The sequence below is a fragment of the Pristiophorus japonicus genome, chromosome 12 (genome assembly GCF_044704955.1).
Source record: "Pristiophorus japonicus isolate sPriJap1 chromosome 12, sPriJap1.hap1, whole genome shotgun sequence".
In the NCBI taxonomy this organism is placed as follows: Eukaryota; Metazoa; Chordata; class Chondrichthyes; family Pristiophoridae; genus Pristiophorus; species Pristiophorus japonicus.
The window spans coordinates 101770846-101789187 of NC_091988.1; the positions used below are offsets into that span (position 1 = coordinate 101770846).

General features: G+C 46.3%; 1 protein-coding gene across 6 annotated transcripts in view; it reads right to left on the reverse strand.

Moving 5' to 3' along the window:
* The window catches only part of dnah1 (dynein, axonemal, heavy chain 1), a 668552-nt gene that overhangs the window by 622837 nt on the left and 27373 nt on the right, over positions 1 to 18342 (reverse strand). For all 6 annotated transcript variants that reach the window (XR_011596078.1, XM_070895813.1, XM_070895814.1 and 3 more), the window contains exon 5: positions 17563 to 17719. Coding sequence is in view for 5 of the 6 variants with exons in the window: in XM_070895813.1 (XP_070751914.1) it covers positions 17563 to 17719 (157 nt within the window). In the remaining variant the exon portion in view is untranslated. The remainder of the gene's footprint in view (positions 1 to 17562; positions 17720 to 18342) is intronic.

Genomic DNA, 18342 nt, shown 5'->3' on the forward strand with positions numbered 1-18342 from the left:
GATAAATAGTAAAGAGATTATCTCTGCAAAAATAGGTACGTACACGTTAGGTCAATAAACAATATTTTCCTCGGTCTTGTTTTTCCTCTCTTACTGTCTATTCTATTCAGCCTATTTGGGAGGCGTTATATTTTTTTTCCGACATTTATTTGGTGGGCCTATGTTCTTTGGTGGGCCTGGGGCTGCAGCCCCATCCGCCCCATGGTTAATCTGCCCCTGTCCTGGCCCATTAACATTACCGTTGCCCGGTCGCACTAGGAGGGATATGGAACACAGCTGCAGGCTTGGCTTCTGGCCTCAGAGTTTTCCAGCTGCTGGAAGAAGAGGCAAGTATAAAGAATCCCACTTACCTTGGGGTTCCTCGTTGGCTTTCTGCCAAGGTCCCTCATGCCTTCTCAGGAAGGTCTAAGCGCAAGCCAACATTCCAGACTTCTCCATCACCATTCCTGGGTATGTTTTGTGCCATCGGCAGGATAGACCATCAGAGGAGGCAGCACAGTGGCATACAGTCGTAAGGAGGTGATCCTCGGAGTCTCAACATTGACTCTGGACCCCATCACGTCTCATGGCATCATATCAAGGATAGGCAAGGAAATGTCCTGCTGATTACCACCTACCACCCTCCATCAGTGGATGAATCAGTACTCCTCCATGTTGAACACCACTTGGAAGAAGCACTGAGGGTAGCAAGGGCACAGAATTTACTGTGGGTGGAAGACTTCAATATCCATCACCAAGAGTGGCTCGAGTCCTGAAGGACATAGCTGTCAGACTAAGCTTGTGGCAGGTGGTGAAAGAGCCAACACGAGAGAAAAACCTACTTGACCTCATCCTCATAATCTACCTGTCACAGATTCATCTGTCCATGACTATATTGGTAGGAGTGACCACCGCACAGTCCTTGTGGAGACAAAGTTCTGTCTTCACACTGAGGACATCCTCCATTGTATTCCCACTGTGGGATCAATTCATAACAGATCTAGCAGCTCAAAACTGGGCATCCAGGAGGTGCTGTGGGCCATCACCAGCAGCAGAATTGCATTCCACCACAACCTGTAATCTCATGGCTCGGCATATCCCTCACTCTACATTACCATTAAGCCAGGCGACCAACCCTGGTTCAATAAGAAGTGTAGAAGAATATGCCAGAAGCAGCACTAGACCGAAGAACATAAGAAATAGGAGCAGAAGTAGGCCATCTTGCCCCTCAAGCCTGCTCCACCATTCAATAAGATCATGGCTGATCTGATCTTGGCCTCAACTCCACTTCCCTGCCCTCTCCCCATAATCCTTGACTCCTTGTCTCTCAAGAATCCGTCTATCTCCACCTTAACTATATTCAATAGCCCAGCGTCCACAGCTCTCTGCGGTAGAGAATTCCAAAGACTCAGAGAAAAATGCCTCCTCATCTACGTTTTAAATGGCTGACCCCTTATTCTGAGACTATGCTCCTTAGTTCTAGATTCCCCATGACAGGAAACATCCACTCTGCATCTACCCTGCCAAGCCCCCTCAGAATCTTGTACGCATTAATAAGATCTCCTCTCAGTCTTCTAAACTCCAATGAGTATAGGCCCAACCTGCTCAACTTGTCTTCATATGACAACCCCTTCATCTCAGGAATCAACCTCGTGAAGCTTCTCTGAACGACCTCCAATGCAAGTACATCCTTCCTTAAATAAAGAGACCAATACAACACGCAGTACTCCAGGTGCAGTCCCACCAACACCCTGTACAGTTGTAGCAGAACTTCCTTACTTTTATACTCCATCCCCTTTGCAATAAAGGCCAACATTCCATTTGCTTTCCTAATTACCTGCTGTACCTGCATGCTAACTCTTTGAGTTTCATGTACAAGGACTCCAAGATCCCTCTGTACCAGAGCATTTTATAATCTCCCCCCATTTAAATAATAATTTGCTCTTTTATTTTTCTTATCAAAGTGGATAACCTCACATTTTCCCACATTATAGTGAGTCTGCCAAATTTTTGCCCACTCACTTATCCTATCTATATCCCTTTGCAGATTATTTGCGTCCTCCTCACAACTTGCTTTCCCACCTATCTTAGTATCATCAGCAAATTTAGCTACATTACACTCAGTCCCTTCATCCCAGTCATTAATATAGATTGTAAATAACTGGGGTCCCAGCACAGATCCCTGTGGCACCCCACTAGTTACAGTGAGCCAACCTGAAAATTACACATTTATCCCGACTCACTGTTTTCTGTTAGTTAGCTAATCTCCTATCCATGCTAATATATTACCCTCAATGCCGTGAGCTCTTATCTAGTGCAGTAACGTTTTATGTGGCACCTTATCAAATGCCTTCTGGAAATCCAAATACACAAGATCTACAGGTTCCCCTTTATCCACCCTGCTCGTCACATCCTCAAAGAACTCCAGCAAATTTGTCAAACATGATTTCCCTTTCAGAAAACCATGCGGACTCTGCTTGATTGCATTATGATTTTCCAAATGTCCTGCTACTAATTTGTTAATAATGGACTCCAGCATTTTCCCAATGACAGATGTTAGGCTAACTGTTCTATAGTTTTCTGTTTTTTGTCTCCCTCCTTTCTTAAATAGGGGTGTTAGATTTGCAGTTTTCCAATCCGCTGGGACCTCTCCAGAATCCAGGGAATTTTGGTGGATTACACCAATGCATCCACTATCTCTGCCGCCACTTCTTTTAAGAACCTAGGATGCAGGTCATCAGATCCAGGGGACTTGTCCACCTTTATTCCCATTAGTTTGCTTAGTACTTTTTCACTAGTGATAGTGATTGTTTTAAGTCACCCCCCCCCCCCCTCCCTCCATAATAGCCCTTTGATTATCAATAGACATATCTGTAAATAAGGTGCCTACATGGTGAAGCTACAACAAAGGACTACATGCATGCTAAACTACAGAAGCAGCATGGTATAGACAGAGCTAAACAATCCCATAACCAACAGATCAGATCAAAGCTCTGCAGTCGTGTCACATCCAGTCGTGAATGGTGGTAGACAATTAAACAACTAACAGGAGGAGAAAGCACCATGAACATTCCCATCCTCAATGATGCCGGAGCCTAGCATGTGAGTGCAAAGACAAGGCTGAAGCGTTCTCAACCATCTTCAGCCAGAAATGCTGAGTGGATGATCCATCATGGCCTCATCCAGAGATCTCCACCATCACAGATGCCAGTATTCAGCCAATTTACTCCAAGTGATAGCAAGAACAGCTGAGTGCACTGGATACAGCTGAAGACTGGTGCTCCAGAACTAGCCGCGCCTCTAGCCAACCTGAGCCAGTACAGCTTCAACACTGGCATCTACCCGACCAGTGCAAAATTGCTCAGGTATGACCTGTCCACAAAAAGCATGATAAATCCAATCTAGCCAATTATCGCCTTATCAGCCTATCAATCACCAGCAAAGTGATGGAAGGTTGCGTCGACAGTGTTATCAAGCGGCATTTACTCACCAATAACCTGCTCACCAATGTTCACTTTGGGTTCCGCCAGGACAACTTAGCTCCAGACCTCATTACAGCCTTGGTCCAAACATGGATAAAAGAGCTGAATTCCAGAGGTGAGGTGAGAGTGACTGCTGTTGACATCAAGGCAGCATTGACTGAGTATCGCATCAAGCAGCACTAATAAAATTGAAGTCAATGGGAATCAGAGGTAAACTCTCCACTGGCTGGAGTCATACCTATCACATACCATACCTAACAGTTCCTTTGGACTGGAGGGTAGCTAATGTAACCCCACTTTTTAAACAAGGAGGGAGAAAAAAAAAACAGGGAATTATAGACTGGTCGGTGGTGGGGAAAATGTTAGAATCAATGATTAAAGATGTAATAGCAGCGCATTTGGAAAGCAGTGACAGGATCGGTACAAGTCAGCATGGATTTATGAAAGGGAAATCATGCTTGACAAATCTTCTAGAATTTTTTGAGGATGTAACTAGTAGAGTGGACAAGGGGGAGCCAGTGGATGGGGTGTATTTAGACTTTCAAAAGGTTTTTGACAAGGTCCCACACAAGAGATTAATGTGCAAAATTAAAGCACATGGTATTGGGGATAATGTACTGACGTCAATAGAGAACTGGTTGGCAGGCAGGAAGCAAAGAGTAGGAATAAACGGGTCATTTTCAGAATGACAGGCAGTGACTTGTGCGGTACCGCAAGGGTCCCATGCTGGGACCCCAGCTATTTACAATATACCATTAACGAAGGAATTGAATGTAATATCTCCAAGTTTGCAAATGACACGAAGCTGGGTGGCAGGGTGAGCTGTGAGAAGGATGCTAAGAGGTTGCAGGGTGACTTGGACAGGTTAGGTGAGTGGGCAAATACATGGCAGATGCGGAATAATGTAGATAAATGTGAGGTTATCCACTTTGATGGTAAAAACAGGAAGGCAGATTGTTATCTGAATGGTGACAGATTAGTAAAAGGGGAGGTGCAACGAGATCTGGGTGTCATGGTACATCAGTCATTGAAACTTGGCGTACAGGTACAGCAGGTGGTGAAGAAGGCAAATGGCATGTTGGCCTTCATAGTGAGAGGATTTGAGTATAGGAGCAGGGAGGTCTTACTACAATTGTACAGGGCCTTGGTGAGGCCACACCTTGAATATTGTGTGCAGTTTTGGTCTCCTAATCTGAGGAAGGACATTCTTGCTATTGAGGGAGTGCAGCGAAGGTTCACCAGACTGATTTGCTGGACGACAGGACTGACATATGAAGAAAGACTGGATAGTCTAGGCTTATATTCAATAGAATTTAGAAGAATGGGGGCCCAGGAGAGGCGAGGGCCCAGGGGCAGCACGGGCCAGCCCACACTGCGATATGTATGCGCACTAGGTCCGTGCAGCAGAGCTGGTCTCCAGTCGTCTTGGTTAATCCTTGCTACTGTGCCAAGACCTAGCTCTGACAAGCCCGTGTGGTGGCTGGTGTGCAACAGTCACCACACGTTAAAAAAAAAATCGAAACACAGGCATCTTCTACCCTTCAAGATTTAGTTCGGACCTGGAATTTTAGGTCCTTCATTGAAACACCTGTGAACTTTTTGACGAGGAAGCAAGTCATTCTCGATTCGAGGAACTGCCTATGATGATGGTCAGCAAGGTACGAAGCAGTGTCAGCACTGCTCAAAGGTTACACTCCCATAAGCAAAGTGTTGTAATCCCTGGCAACTGACGTGGAACAGAAAGTTGAATGCCAAAATGAAGCTCAGTTGATCCTTGACAAACTGGGCGAACTGGATTCAGCTATTCTCACTGTTATTTGGAACACAGTCTTAAAGCGCTTTCACCTGAACAATCTCTCGCTTCAAGAGACCGGCTTGAATCTGAATGTCATGATGTCCTTACTCAAATTCCTTATTGATTTTGTCAAGACCCAGCGGACAGAGTTTGAGGACTTCGAAGACCTAGGAATTAAACTGTGTGGCCACAATGAGTACAATTCAGCTCAGAGGTGTGTCCGGGTATGCAACCACCACTAATGATGATGGAGATGCTGAAAACACTGTGCTGTCACCCAAGGAGAAATTCAAAACTGAAATGTTCCTTGGCAACATTGATCAAGTCAGTACCTTGAAACATCCCCTTGATGCATACAAGGAAATCAACTGTAAGTTTGGATTCCTGTCCAAGCTAGCCACTCTCTCAACTCATGAGATCAAGCAAGCCGCAGCAAATCTTGCCCGCTTCTATCCCAAAGATCTGGAACCTATGATTGAAAGTGAATTCATCCAGTTTTCTAGCTTGGTGGGATCCTTAACAAAGCTTCAAACCTCAATTTGTGTCAAACAAACTAAGTCAGCAGAGCTGAAAATGTACCAATTCCTCCATACATATGCCCTCGCCCAAACCTTTTCTAACACTGAAATGGCTCTTCGAATATATCTATTGATGATGGTATCAAATTGCAATGTTGAGTGGTCTTTCTCGAAACTAAAACGCATCAAGGATGAGGTCAAGAACTGAATGGGACAAGATCGACTTAATAGTCTTTCGATCATGAGCATCGAGAGCAAAGTACTGAGAGGACGTGACTTCACGAAAATCATTGACGAATTTAGTCGATAAAAATCTCAGGAAAGACCAGTGTAATGTTATACTTGTGGTTGCCTCTGTGGAGAAAATGGAATGCAAATGACAAATGATGGTCTTCTAAAATTATTGCGCTGTCTTGATCTAAATTGTTGTCATTGTTGATTTAGTTTCAAAATGTAAGGATTTATTTTAATTAAAGCGTTGTTGTTTATTGTTTATACAGGGTTTCATCAAGGTATCAGTTTGATTGTTTGGAAACATAATAAAATACTAAATGAGTGTCTTCATTGTATCAATGAGAACATAACCTGAGATGTAGACCTTGTTATGTCCTTGGATGCTCTGATAATGATTCCATGAGGCAATGTGTTGTACTTGAACTGTAGTGACCTTAATCTTTTATTGATAACTCCAAAGTGAGGATCACACCTGGTGGCCTGTCTTTTATACTAAGCCAGGCAACCTGTACAAGTCTCCCACTGCTGTGCCCTCTGGTGGCACACCTTGTGATAGTACAAACAGTAGCCATGTAGGATACATGACTGACCTGACCTTGACCCTGTGACTTAGTTCACTAATGTAATTTATTGCAGGATGTGAATGGGTGTAGGGCCAGGGCCCATGGCAGCCTTAATCCATCCCTGCCTTCTTCATTGCTGGGTCAAAATCCTGGAACTCCCTACCTAATAGCACTGTGGCTGTACCCTCACCACATGGACTGCAGTGGTTCAAGAAGGCAGTTCACCACCACCTTCTGTAGGGTAATTAGGGACGGACAATGTATGCTGGCCTTGCCAGCGACACCCACATCCCGTGAATGAATAAGTAAAAAAAGAACTCTACTACCAGCTTTTTGGTGCACCCCTGTATTCTGGAAATTGAAGGTGAGAAATAGGGGCAAAAGTCAGGAAAATTGTCCCCTTTAACCTTTTTGTCTCCATTTTGTTTCCTTTCAGGTGTTATTAGTTCCCATCCAGCACATATAACCAAATTAAAAGACTGGGTAAACTACTTGCTCCCAGAACCGTGCCAATGCAACGTTTCAACTAGCCACAAGGTGACACAAAAAGAATGGTTTGACTAGCATCATGATTTTTCCTCCCGCACTTGAAATCGGTAATCTCTGTTCAGCAAATGCCCTGCCCAACGCACTTGAGGACAGGGACTCAATGTGCATGATTTTAATTACAGCTGCAGTCATCTCATTCCTACTGCTTATCACTTGTGGCCCAGTGCCCTAAACCACCAACAGATTGTTACCTTTCTTTTTGAATATATATAGGTCCTGTCCCTCACCAACCCCCTCCTGCCTGATGACCATTCCTGGAGTTCAAAGGCCAAGTAAGTAATTTTCTCCCAGACTTCTCTCAATATTGTGCAATCACTCACCAATAAGCCACACAAAATATGCATGCTTGACTTATCCTCTGGTTTTCTGTTTCTTTGTCACCAAAAATCTAGTTGAAATTAGGGACTCAGCATGTTAGGAATTATAGGTGCTAGCCACATTCTTAGCAGCCAGTCATACATGATGTTGATATAGTGGGCCCCACCTTTGAAAAATAATATATTATGAAGGTTGCCTGATGATTCAGCATGTTGGAGCATCAGATCATTGCATCATGGAGTGGTGGGACATGAGCTCTTGTTGTGATGGGAATCAGTCACCATCTTAGCAGTTGAGGGAAAAAGACTATTATACATCAATTGCCTTGCCTATTTTAAACCACCATGATATTACAGCATCCGGTTATATATCAGTAACATAGGGGTAACAGTAGTCGCTTGTCCTGCCCTTGAAACTGCTAACTTTAACTGAGAAGAATGTTCTCAATTTCTTAACCATCCCGTTATCTGGACTGAGAATATCTGCCATTGTTTTCACTCAGCCAGCCATCATCCACGCTGTTGAAAAACATTTGGGGTTGGTGTGATGAGTGACTAAACATTGAAAGGTTGTATAACAGCAATTTCTAAGGCAATCAGGAAAGGTAGATCTATAGAATACCACTCCAAGTGATACTGACACTTCAGAAAGCATTGGCGAGACCACACATCGAGTAATATATGCCATTTTGGTTACTATCACATGAAGAGAAAGAGCTCAAAGAGAGACAACACAAATGGTTCCAATTTTTAGATAGCTGTGCTCTGAAGAGAAGCTGTAGAAGTTAACTATATTCTCACTCAATAAAGAAAGGATAGACACGACAAATGTTGTAAAACATGTCATGAAGACAATGTGGTAAACATAAAGAAATGTTTCGAGCAGAACCAACAAACAAGCATAAGGAAGAGTATTACAACTACGGAAACCACAAGCTAAATGCTTTGTTAAATTTTGGTATAGACTGCCACCTGGTGAAACAAAATTGGACTCAGTTAAAGGATTCAAAAAGGGAATAAATAAGACTCCTGATTCTACAAGCAGTAGAGAATTCCCTTTGCCATCCATATAGGTTGGAAAAAAAATTAGAAGCTAAACAAAAGGGCAACTTGAATAGGCTGATCATCCTTTTCTCATTTGTACCTTCCTATCTATTTATTCTTGGACTGGTTGGTGAAGTGAGTTACAGACCTTTCAGTGCAAAGGCCTGGGTTCAAATTCAGCCAGACTGATGAGATAATGAGGCTGAAATTCAGTACCGCTGGAAAACTGGTGCTCCCCCCACTTTTTGGGGGCCATTAGTACCGAAATTTTTTCATGGTTGGGCCATCCCATATTCAGCTCCAAAAGTGAACAATTTGGTTCCTGCACTAATGAACCCTTCCAAAGTGTATTTTTCATGGTGTGGCTGTCTTAATTTGAACGTTATCACCATTGAGAAATTCAGCATGCAGGTAAGGGTTTTTAGCAAGCCAGCTGCTCCCTGACCTTTTTAAAGGTTAGGGTTTGCAGCAAGGCGCTGAGGGGTGGGGGAAGGAGTTTGGAAGAATGGCTGATGTAAGAGGTGTAAGGAGAGCCAATAGATTCACTGATATGGAGTTGGAGACACTGATGGACGGTGTGGAGCACAGAAGAAGAATACTATTTCCTGACGTGGGGAGACCTGGCAGACAGGCAGTACATAATGCATGGAGGGAGATTGCAGAGGAGGTGTCAGGCACCTCCATATATGTGAGGACGGGAGGATGCTGGCCAGTCTGCACCCGTCCCTTCCAGGGTGGTGATGGGTCGATGCCACCTAGCTCTAGGGTGACGGGGATCCTCCTCCTTCTCCTCAGGTGGTACTGCTGGCTCGACCTCCAGTGGCTGTCCCCTCATGATGGACAGGTTGTGCAGCGTGCAGCAGACCACGACGATTATAGAGACCCATTGAGAGAGTACTGCAAGGTGCCACCAGAGCAGTCCAGGTACCGGGACCTCTGCTTGAGGATGCCTATGCACTGCTCGATGATGCACAATGAGCGTCATTGTATGCATGCTCTGGCGCTGTCCTGGGGTTCCGCAAAGGACTGAGCAGCCAAGTGGACAGGAGATAGCCCTTGTCCCCAAGCAGCCAACCGCAATTCTGATTGGGGCCGGTCAAGACGGCAGGCACAAAGGTCTAGTGCAGATTGAACGAATCATGGCTGCTGCCTCCCTTGCTCGCTGCCTCTCTGCAAGGTGCTGATGGCGACGCCTTCTCCTGTGTGCCGCCCTGCTTCTGAGCAGGTGTACCAGGTGTCCCCCTCCCAACACTCCTCCCATCCTCAGGGTGAATCCTGCCAAGCAGGTCTCAGCAGCCCATGTGCCTCCATTAAAGAGACAGACCTGAAAATTGTACAAAAGTACGTGCAAACCTCTGAGCAGCACTCAGCAAATTTAATGGAGCCAAAACAATTAATAAAACTATATGAAAAGCTAAATACTGCGGATGATGCAATCTGACATAAAAACAATAACATTAATTAAAGTATTTCCCTACCAAAGGGCCCCGATCGCAACAACACTCCAGCGGTGTGGCATTCAAGCACTGATTCGAATACCTCACAGGGGCACTGCCTGAAGAACTCCTACCTTTATGGAACTGAAAATCCCTGTCCTGGCTGCTTTTCAGTGGCCCACACGTTGCAGACGCCAATGCTGGATACCTACATTTACAGCGGCTTCACCCCGCCGTTTTCAGCAGAAGTGAGCACTGCTCAAACCCCTCCCGAGCTGAATATGGCTCGGTGAGGGAAAAGTACCCGATCGCGGCAGGCGATTGATTTTTTCGATCGGCCACCCAAACCCCACAGTAGCTGTCCCTTCGGGGATGGTGAATTTCGGCCCTAATAAATCTGCTACACTTACTGGCTGTAAGAGTGCCACATGAGATTCTGGACCATATCAATTCAATTCCTAGTGAAGATGGATCCATAGCACAAAATTGCCCCTAATTGGCACAAAAGGTTAGCAATTGCTCTGAGAAATGATATTGGCTCAGAAGATCAAGATGTAAAATCAATTTGGGTGGAGATCAGAAATAAGAGGGGAAGAAGTCACTGGTGGGCGTAGTCTATAGGCCCCCCAACAGTAGCTACACTGTTGGATGAAATGTAAATCAAGAAATAATGGAGACTTGTAAGAAAGGTACAACAATAATCATAGGCAAATCAAATTGGCCAAGGTAGCCTTGAGGAAGAGTTCATAGAATGTATCAGAGATAGTTTCCTTGAAAAGTACGTTGCGGAACCAACCAGGGAGCAGGCTATTTTGGATCTGGTACTGTGTAATGAGACAGGATTTATTGTGTTCCTAACACAGATGAGGCTGCACACAGGGAGGTAAAAGTAACAGTGACCTCAGTCTTTAATAAGACACTCCAGAGTGAGGAACAGGCCTTAGGGCCGGCTTATATACAGTGCTCCCAAGGAATGCTGGGATCCATTGGGACTTCAGGGGATGAGCTCCCTGGTGGCGGAACAGGGGAGTGCATGCTTTACAGATACACAACATCACTCCCCCTCAAAGTCAAAGTGAAAACTATTTACAAGGTGAGGTGGTCGGGAGCCTTTCTTTCCCTGGTGGACCGCCTCGGTACAAATGTCTGTTCTGGTGTGTTGGCTGTGCCCTCGCTGGGCTGGCATGTTGTTAGCCCTGTAGGGCTGCTAGGTGAGCCTGGCTTTGCTGGGCTGTTGGGCGTGATGGGTTCGATTTCCTGGTCCGGCGTGGTGTCGTTGATCCTTTAGGTGTGTGTTGTGGTGTCTGCTGTAGGTTGTTCAGGGCAGTCTGTGAACCGCAGCCTCGTTTGGTCCAGGTGCTTTCTGCAAATTTGTCCATTGTCTAGTTTGACTACAAACACCCTATTCCCTCCTTTAGCTATCACCGTCCCCACGATCCACTTGGGACCATATCCATAGTTTAGCACATACACAGGGTCATTCAGATCAATTTCCCGTGACACAGTGACACGACCATCGTTTACATTTTGTTGCTGCTGCCTGCTCTCTACCTGATCATGCAGGTTGGGGTGAACCAGCAAGAGTCTGGGTTTTAAGTGTCCTTTTCATGAGTAGCTCAGCCGGAGGCACCCCTGTGAGTGAGTGGGGTCTTGTGCGGTAGCGGAGCAGTACTCGGGACAGGCGGGTTTGGAGTGAGCCTTCTGTGACTCGTTTAAGGCTCTGTTTGATGGTTTGTACTGCCCGCTCTGCCTGCCCATTGGAGGCTGGTTTAAACGGGACCGAGGTGACATGTTTGATCCCATTGTGGGTCATGAATTCTTTAAATTTGGCACTGGTGAAACATGGCCCGTTGTCACTGACCAGTATGTCAGGCAGGCCGTGGGTGGCAAACATGGCCCTCAGGCTTTCAATGGTGGCGGTGGCGGTGCTTCCCGACATTATTTCACATTCAATTCATTTTGAAAAACCATCCACCTCACCAGGAACATTTTACCGAAAAACGGGCCCGCATAGTTGACATGGATCCTTGACCATGGTCTGGAGGGCCAGGACCACAAACTTAGTGGTGCCTCTCTGGGCGCGTTGCTCAACTGAGCACATACGTTGCATTTCCTTACATAGGACTCTAAGTCAGAGTCGATACCGGGCCACCACACATGGGATCTGGCTATCGCTTTCATCATTACTATACCCGGGTGTGTGCTGTGGAGATCCGAGATGAACATCTCCCTGCCCTTTTTTGGTAGCACTACGCGGTTACCCCACAACAGGCAGTCTGCCTGAATGGACAGCTCGTCCTTTCGCCGCTGGAACAGCTTGATTGGCTCTTGCATTTCAATGGGGATGCTGGCCCAGCTCCCATGCAGTACACAGTTTTTTACGAGGGAAAGCAGAGGATCTTGGCTGGTCCAAGTCCTAATCTGGCGGGCCGTGACAGGTGATTTATCATTTTCAAACGCTTCCATGACCATCAACAAGTCTGCGGGCTGCGCCACCATCAACAAGTTTGCAGGCTGTGCCATTTCCACCCCCGTGATGGGCAATGGTAGCCGACTGAGAGCATCCGCACAGTTCTCGGTGCCTGGCCTGTGGCGGATGGTATAGTTATATGCTGATAGTGCGAGTGCCCACCTTTGTATGCGGGCTGAGGTATTAGTATTTATCCCCTTGTTTTCAACGAACAGGGATGTGAGGGGCTTGTGATCGGTTTCCAGCTCAAATTTGAGGCCAAACAAGTACTGATGCATTTTCCTTACCCCGAACAAACACGCTAATGCCTCTTTCTCAATCATGCTGTAGGCTCTCTCGGCCTTAGACAAGCTCCTGGAAGCATAGGCGACAGGTTGCAACTTCCCCGTAACGTTAGTTTGTTGTAATACACACCCGAATCCGCAAGACGACGCATTACATGCTAGCACAAGTCTTTTACACGGGTTATACAATACAAGCAGCTTGTTGGAGCATAAAATGTTTCTGGCTTTCTCAAAAGCAACTTGTTTTTTTCCCCATGCCCAGTTCTCACCTTTGCGCAATAACACATGTAGGGGCTCTAAGAGGGTGCTTAACCCCGGTAGGAAGTTACCAAAATAGTTGAGGAGTCCCAGGAACGATCGCAGCTCCGTGACGTTCTGTGGCCTGGGCGCGTTCCTGATAGCCTCTGTCCTGACGTCTGTGGGTCGAATGCCGTCCGCCGCGATCTTTCTCCCCAAAAACTCTACTTCTGTTGCCATGAAGACGCATTTCGACCTCTTCAGCCGCAGCCCTACGCGATCCAATCGCTGAAGGACCTCCTGCAGGTTTTGTAGGTGCTCGGCGGTGTCCCGACCCACGACCAATATGTTGTCCTGAAAGACCACCGTGTGTGGTACCGTCTTGAGTAGGTTCTCCATGTTTCTCTGGAAGATCGCTGCAGCCGACTGAATTCCAAACGGGCATTTGTTGTAGATGAACAGTCCCTTGTGCGTGTTGATGCAGGTGAGGCCCTTCGACAACTCCTCCAGCTCCTGCGTCATGTAGGCCGAAGTCAGGTCGAACTTGGTGAACATCTTGCTTCCTGCCAGCGTCGTAAATAGGTCGTCTGCCTTAGGTAACGGGTATTGGTCCTGTAGCGAGAAACGATTAATAGTTACTTTATAATCGCCGCAAATCCTGACCGTACCATTACTTTTGAGTACTGGAACAATCGGACTGGCCCACTCGCTGAATTTCACTGGGGAGATGATGTCCAGCTCGATTTCCACTCTCTCCCTCGTCATATGAGGCATCACTCGCGCCTTGTGGTGAATGGGTCGTGCCTCTGGGACCAAGTGTATCCGCACCTTCGCCCCGGAAAAGTTTCCAATGCCTGGCTCAAAAAGGGAAGGAAATTTGTTAAGAACCTGGGTACACGAGGCCTCATAGACATGTGATAGCGCTCGGATGTCACCCCAGTTCCAGCGGATTTTGCCCAGCCAGCTCCTTCCAAGAAGTGTGGGGCCATCGCCCGGGACAATCCAGAGTGGCAGTTCGTGCACCCTGCTCTCGTAGGTGACCTTGACCATGGCGCTGCCCAGGACAGTGGTAAGCTCTTTGGTGTACGTTCTCAGTTTCGTGTGGATGGGGCTCAGGACTGGTCTGAACGCCTTGTTGCACCACAGTCTCTCAAACATCTTTTTACTCATGATGGATTGGCTAGCGCCAGTGTCCAGTTCCATGGCTACGGGTAAGCCGTTCAATTTTACATTTAGCATTATAGGTGGACATTTCGTCAAAAATGTGTGCACCCCGTGTACTTCAGCATCTGCCTCCTCCCTCTGAGGCTCGAAATTGCTTTGATCCACCATGGACCGATCTTCCTCTGCCACGTGGTGGTTAGCAGGTTTTGCAGAGCTTGCAGCTCGTTTGCAAGCTCGTTGGAGGTGCCCCATCGTTCCACAGCTCTTGCAAACATACCCTTTGAAGCGGCGAGAATAGGCTGAATGGAAGCCTCCACAACGCCAACAAGGTGTGAACTGCCTTGCATTCATCCTTTGTTGGGGACTCTGACTCATCTGGGTCACCTGAGGCCTGCTGGCAGTTGCAGACTCGTGGGTTCTGCCCTGTACATTTCTGCTCGCAAACACAGCTCCAGTTAATTTATGAACATTGCTAGCACTTGTGTGCTGAGAGATTTGTTTGGTGTTATCACTGGTGGACATAAACGCCTGTGCTATCGTAATGGCCTTATTGAGGGTCGGTGTCTCTACAGTCAAAAGTTTTCATAGGATGGTCTCGTGGCCAATGTACAAAAAAGTCTCTGAGCATTTGCTCCAGGTAGCCATCAAACTCACATTGTCCTGCAAGTCGCCTTAGCTCTGTGACGTAGCTCGCCACTTCCTAACATTCAGATCGCTGGCACGAGTAGAACCGATACCTGGCCATCAGCACGCTCTCCCTCGGGTTAAGATGCTCCCGAACCAGTGTACACAGCTCCTCATATGACTTATCTGTGGGTTCCCTTGGGACTTCAGAGGATGAGCTCCCTGGTGGCGGAACATGGGAGTGCATGCTTTACAGATACACAAAAGGATTAATAAATGTTCTCATAGTAAAGGATCCTCTTGGAAAGAGTGATCATAGCATGGTTGAATTTCAAATTTAGTTGGAGGGTGATAAAGTAAGAACTCAAACCAGTGTCCTGATCTTAAATAAAGGCGATTACAAATGTATGAAAGCAGAGTTGGCTAAAGCGGACTGGGAAAATAGATTGAAGTGTAAGACTGTTGATTAAACAGTGGCAGACATTTAAGGAGATATTTCATAACTCTCATCAAAAATATATTCCAGTGAGAAGGAAAGACTTTAAGAGAAGGGAGAACCAACCGTGGCTAACTAAGGAAGTAAAGGATGGTATCAAATTGAAAACAATGCCATACAAAGATTAGTGGGAGGCCAGAGGATTGTGACATTTTTTAAAACCAGCAAAGGATGACTAAAAAAATAATAAAGAGAGGGAAGATAGAGTATGAGAGTAAGCTAGCAAGAAATATAAAAACAAATAGTAAGAGCTTCTACAGGTATATAAAAAGAAAGAGAATAGCTAAAGTCCCTTAGAGGACGAGACTGGGGAATTAATAATGGAGAACAGGGAAATGGCACAGACTTTGAACAAATATTTTGTATCGGTCTTCACACTAAAAATATCCCAATATAAATAATCAAAAGGCTATAAGGAGGAAGGAACTTAAAACAATCACTATCACTAAAGAAACAATACTCAGTAAAATAAAAGGACTAAAGGTGGACAAGTCTCCTGGAACTAATGGCCTGCAGCCTAGGGTCTTAAAAGAAGTGGCTGCAGATAGTGGTTCCATTTTTTTGTAATTACCAAAATTCCCTGGAAAACCGCAAATTTAATGCACCTAGTTAAAAAACAAGGCAGACAGAAAGCAGGAAACTATCGACCAGTTAACTTAACATCTGTCGTTGGGAAAATGCTGGAGTCCATTATTAAGGAAGCTGTAGGAGGACATTTGGAAAACATAATTCAATCAAGCAGAGTCAGCATGGTTTTATGAAAGGGAAATCATGTTTGACAAATTTGCTGGAGTTCTTTGAGGATGTAACGAGCAGGGTGGATAAGGGAGAACCAGTGGTTGTTGTGTATTTGGACTTCCGGAAGGCATTCGATAAGGTGCCACATAAAAGGTTAAGATAAGAGCTCACTGGGTTGGGGGTAATATATTAGCATGGATAGAGGATTGTCGAACTAACAGAAAGTTGGGATAAATGGGTCATTTTCAAGTTGGCAAACTGTAACTAGTGGGGTGCCACACAATCGGTGCTGGGGCCCCAAATATTTACAATCTATTTAATGAATGAATAATGAAATAATGAATGAAGCGACCGAGTGTAATGTAGCCAAGTTTGCTGATGATGCAAAGATGGGTGGGAAGGCAAATTGTGAGGAGGATACAAAAAATCTGCAAAGGGATATAAACAGGCTAAGTGAGTGGGCAAACATTTGGCAGATGGAGTATAATGTGGGAAAGTGTGAAGTTATCCATTTTGGCAGGAAAAATAAAAAAACAAATGATTAAAATGGAGAGAAATTACAAAATGCTGCAGTACTGTGCTGGGGGTCCTTGTGCATGAAAACACAAAAAGTTATATGCAAGTACAAGTAATCAGGAAGGCAAATGGAATGTTGGCCTTTATTGCAAGGGGAATGGAGTATAAAAGCAGAGAAGTCCTGCTACAACTGTACAGGGTATTGGTGAGGCCACACCTAGAGTACGGCGTATAGTTTTGGTGTCCGTATTTAAGGAAGGATATACTTGCATTGGAGGCAGTTCAGAAAAGGTTCACTAGGTTGATTCCGGAGATGAAGGGGTTGACTTATGAAGAAAGGTTGAGTAGGTTGGGCCTGTACACATTGGAGTTCAGAAGAATGAGGTGATCTTATTGAAACATATAAGATAATGAGGGGGCTCGACAAGCAGAGAGATGTTTCCACTTGTGGGAGAATCTAGAATCCTCCCTCTCCCTCTCCCTGCCACCCTCCATCTCCCTGCCACCCTCCATCTCCCTCACACCCTCCCTCTCCCTCATACCCTCCCTCCTCCTCTCACCCTCCATCTCCCACGCTCCCTCCCATCCCTCTATCTCCTTCCCTCTCCCACTCTCTCCCTCTCCCCTCCCCCACCTCTCCCTCCCCCCTCCCCATCCCGCTCACCGCCTCCCGCTCTCTCCCTCCCTCTCTCTCTCTCTCCCCCTCCCCTCCCTCTCTCTTTCTCCCCTCCCTCTCTCTTTCTCCCTTCCCTCTCTCTTTCTCCCCTCCCTCTTCCTTTCTCCCTCTCCCTCTCTCCTTCTCCCCCTCCCTCTCTCCTTCTCATTCCCATTGGCCCCACCTCATCCACTGCCGCCTCCCTCACTGGAGCAGACCCAGCGTCAATCAAACTTTTAAAAGTTGCGGCATCGCTCCCCGCCCTGATTGGTTGCGATGCCGGGTGGGCCCTGATCGCTCATTGATTAGTGCAACTGCCATTCAGTCTGGACCATGAGCTCCCAGCCTCCTGCCCCACCCCCAACCCAGGACAGACAAAAAAATGACTCTTAATATTATAGATGCAAGATGCATTCTGCTAATATCACTAACAATAATGTATGGAAAGATCTGTACAGCACCTCTAAAGGAAGGTACACGGTGAATTGTGCTTCATTCTTCCCACTCTTGAAAAGTGTCTTTTCTGGTCCAGAGTGGCGTGGCATCAACTTGTCTGAATTAATTCCTTCAAACTTAAGCAGCTGTTTAAGATTTTGACTCTGATACTGTCGTCTCAGTCTGTTAGAAACCAGGGATTATACAACATTAAACACCTTTACTGAAAGTAACTAAGTCAAAACATAAATAGGCTGAAATTGCCCCTTTCCTTAAGACCTGTTACCCCCGAAAAGCGGTGGCCACGCTGCAGAGTGGAGTGGCCGCCGACTTTTCGTGGAATGGCCGCTGATAGCCAATTGCTCTCCTGAGTTTTCCCGGTGGTGCCCTGATTCCCCCCCCTACCGCTCCTCTCCTGCCAATCATCGGTAAACACATCATCACCGTACGCATCGCCGATCGAACCTCTCAACGGCGACATTCCCCATGAAAAATCTTTGACCCGCGCAGTTGTGCCAAAACAAGCTTCTCCCTGGTGGTTCAGTGAGGCTGTGGCCTACTGCAGTGGCAGTGTGGCTTCCCTTAAAGGGGAGGGCCTACTGCTGTGCATCCATGTTTTTTTTTTGTCAGCCAGGCCGCCAACAGGGTGCCAAGCGGCTGGCCCAGCTAAAACCCTCCCTGGTGGCCCAGCGGGACAAAGTTTTAAAAATGCGAAGACTCTCCCCTTTAAGTGAAGGGGAAAGCCGTGGTGATGTCATTGTGGCGGCTACTCCGCACCACCACCAACTTCCACCCCTCAGTTGCCT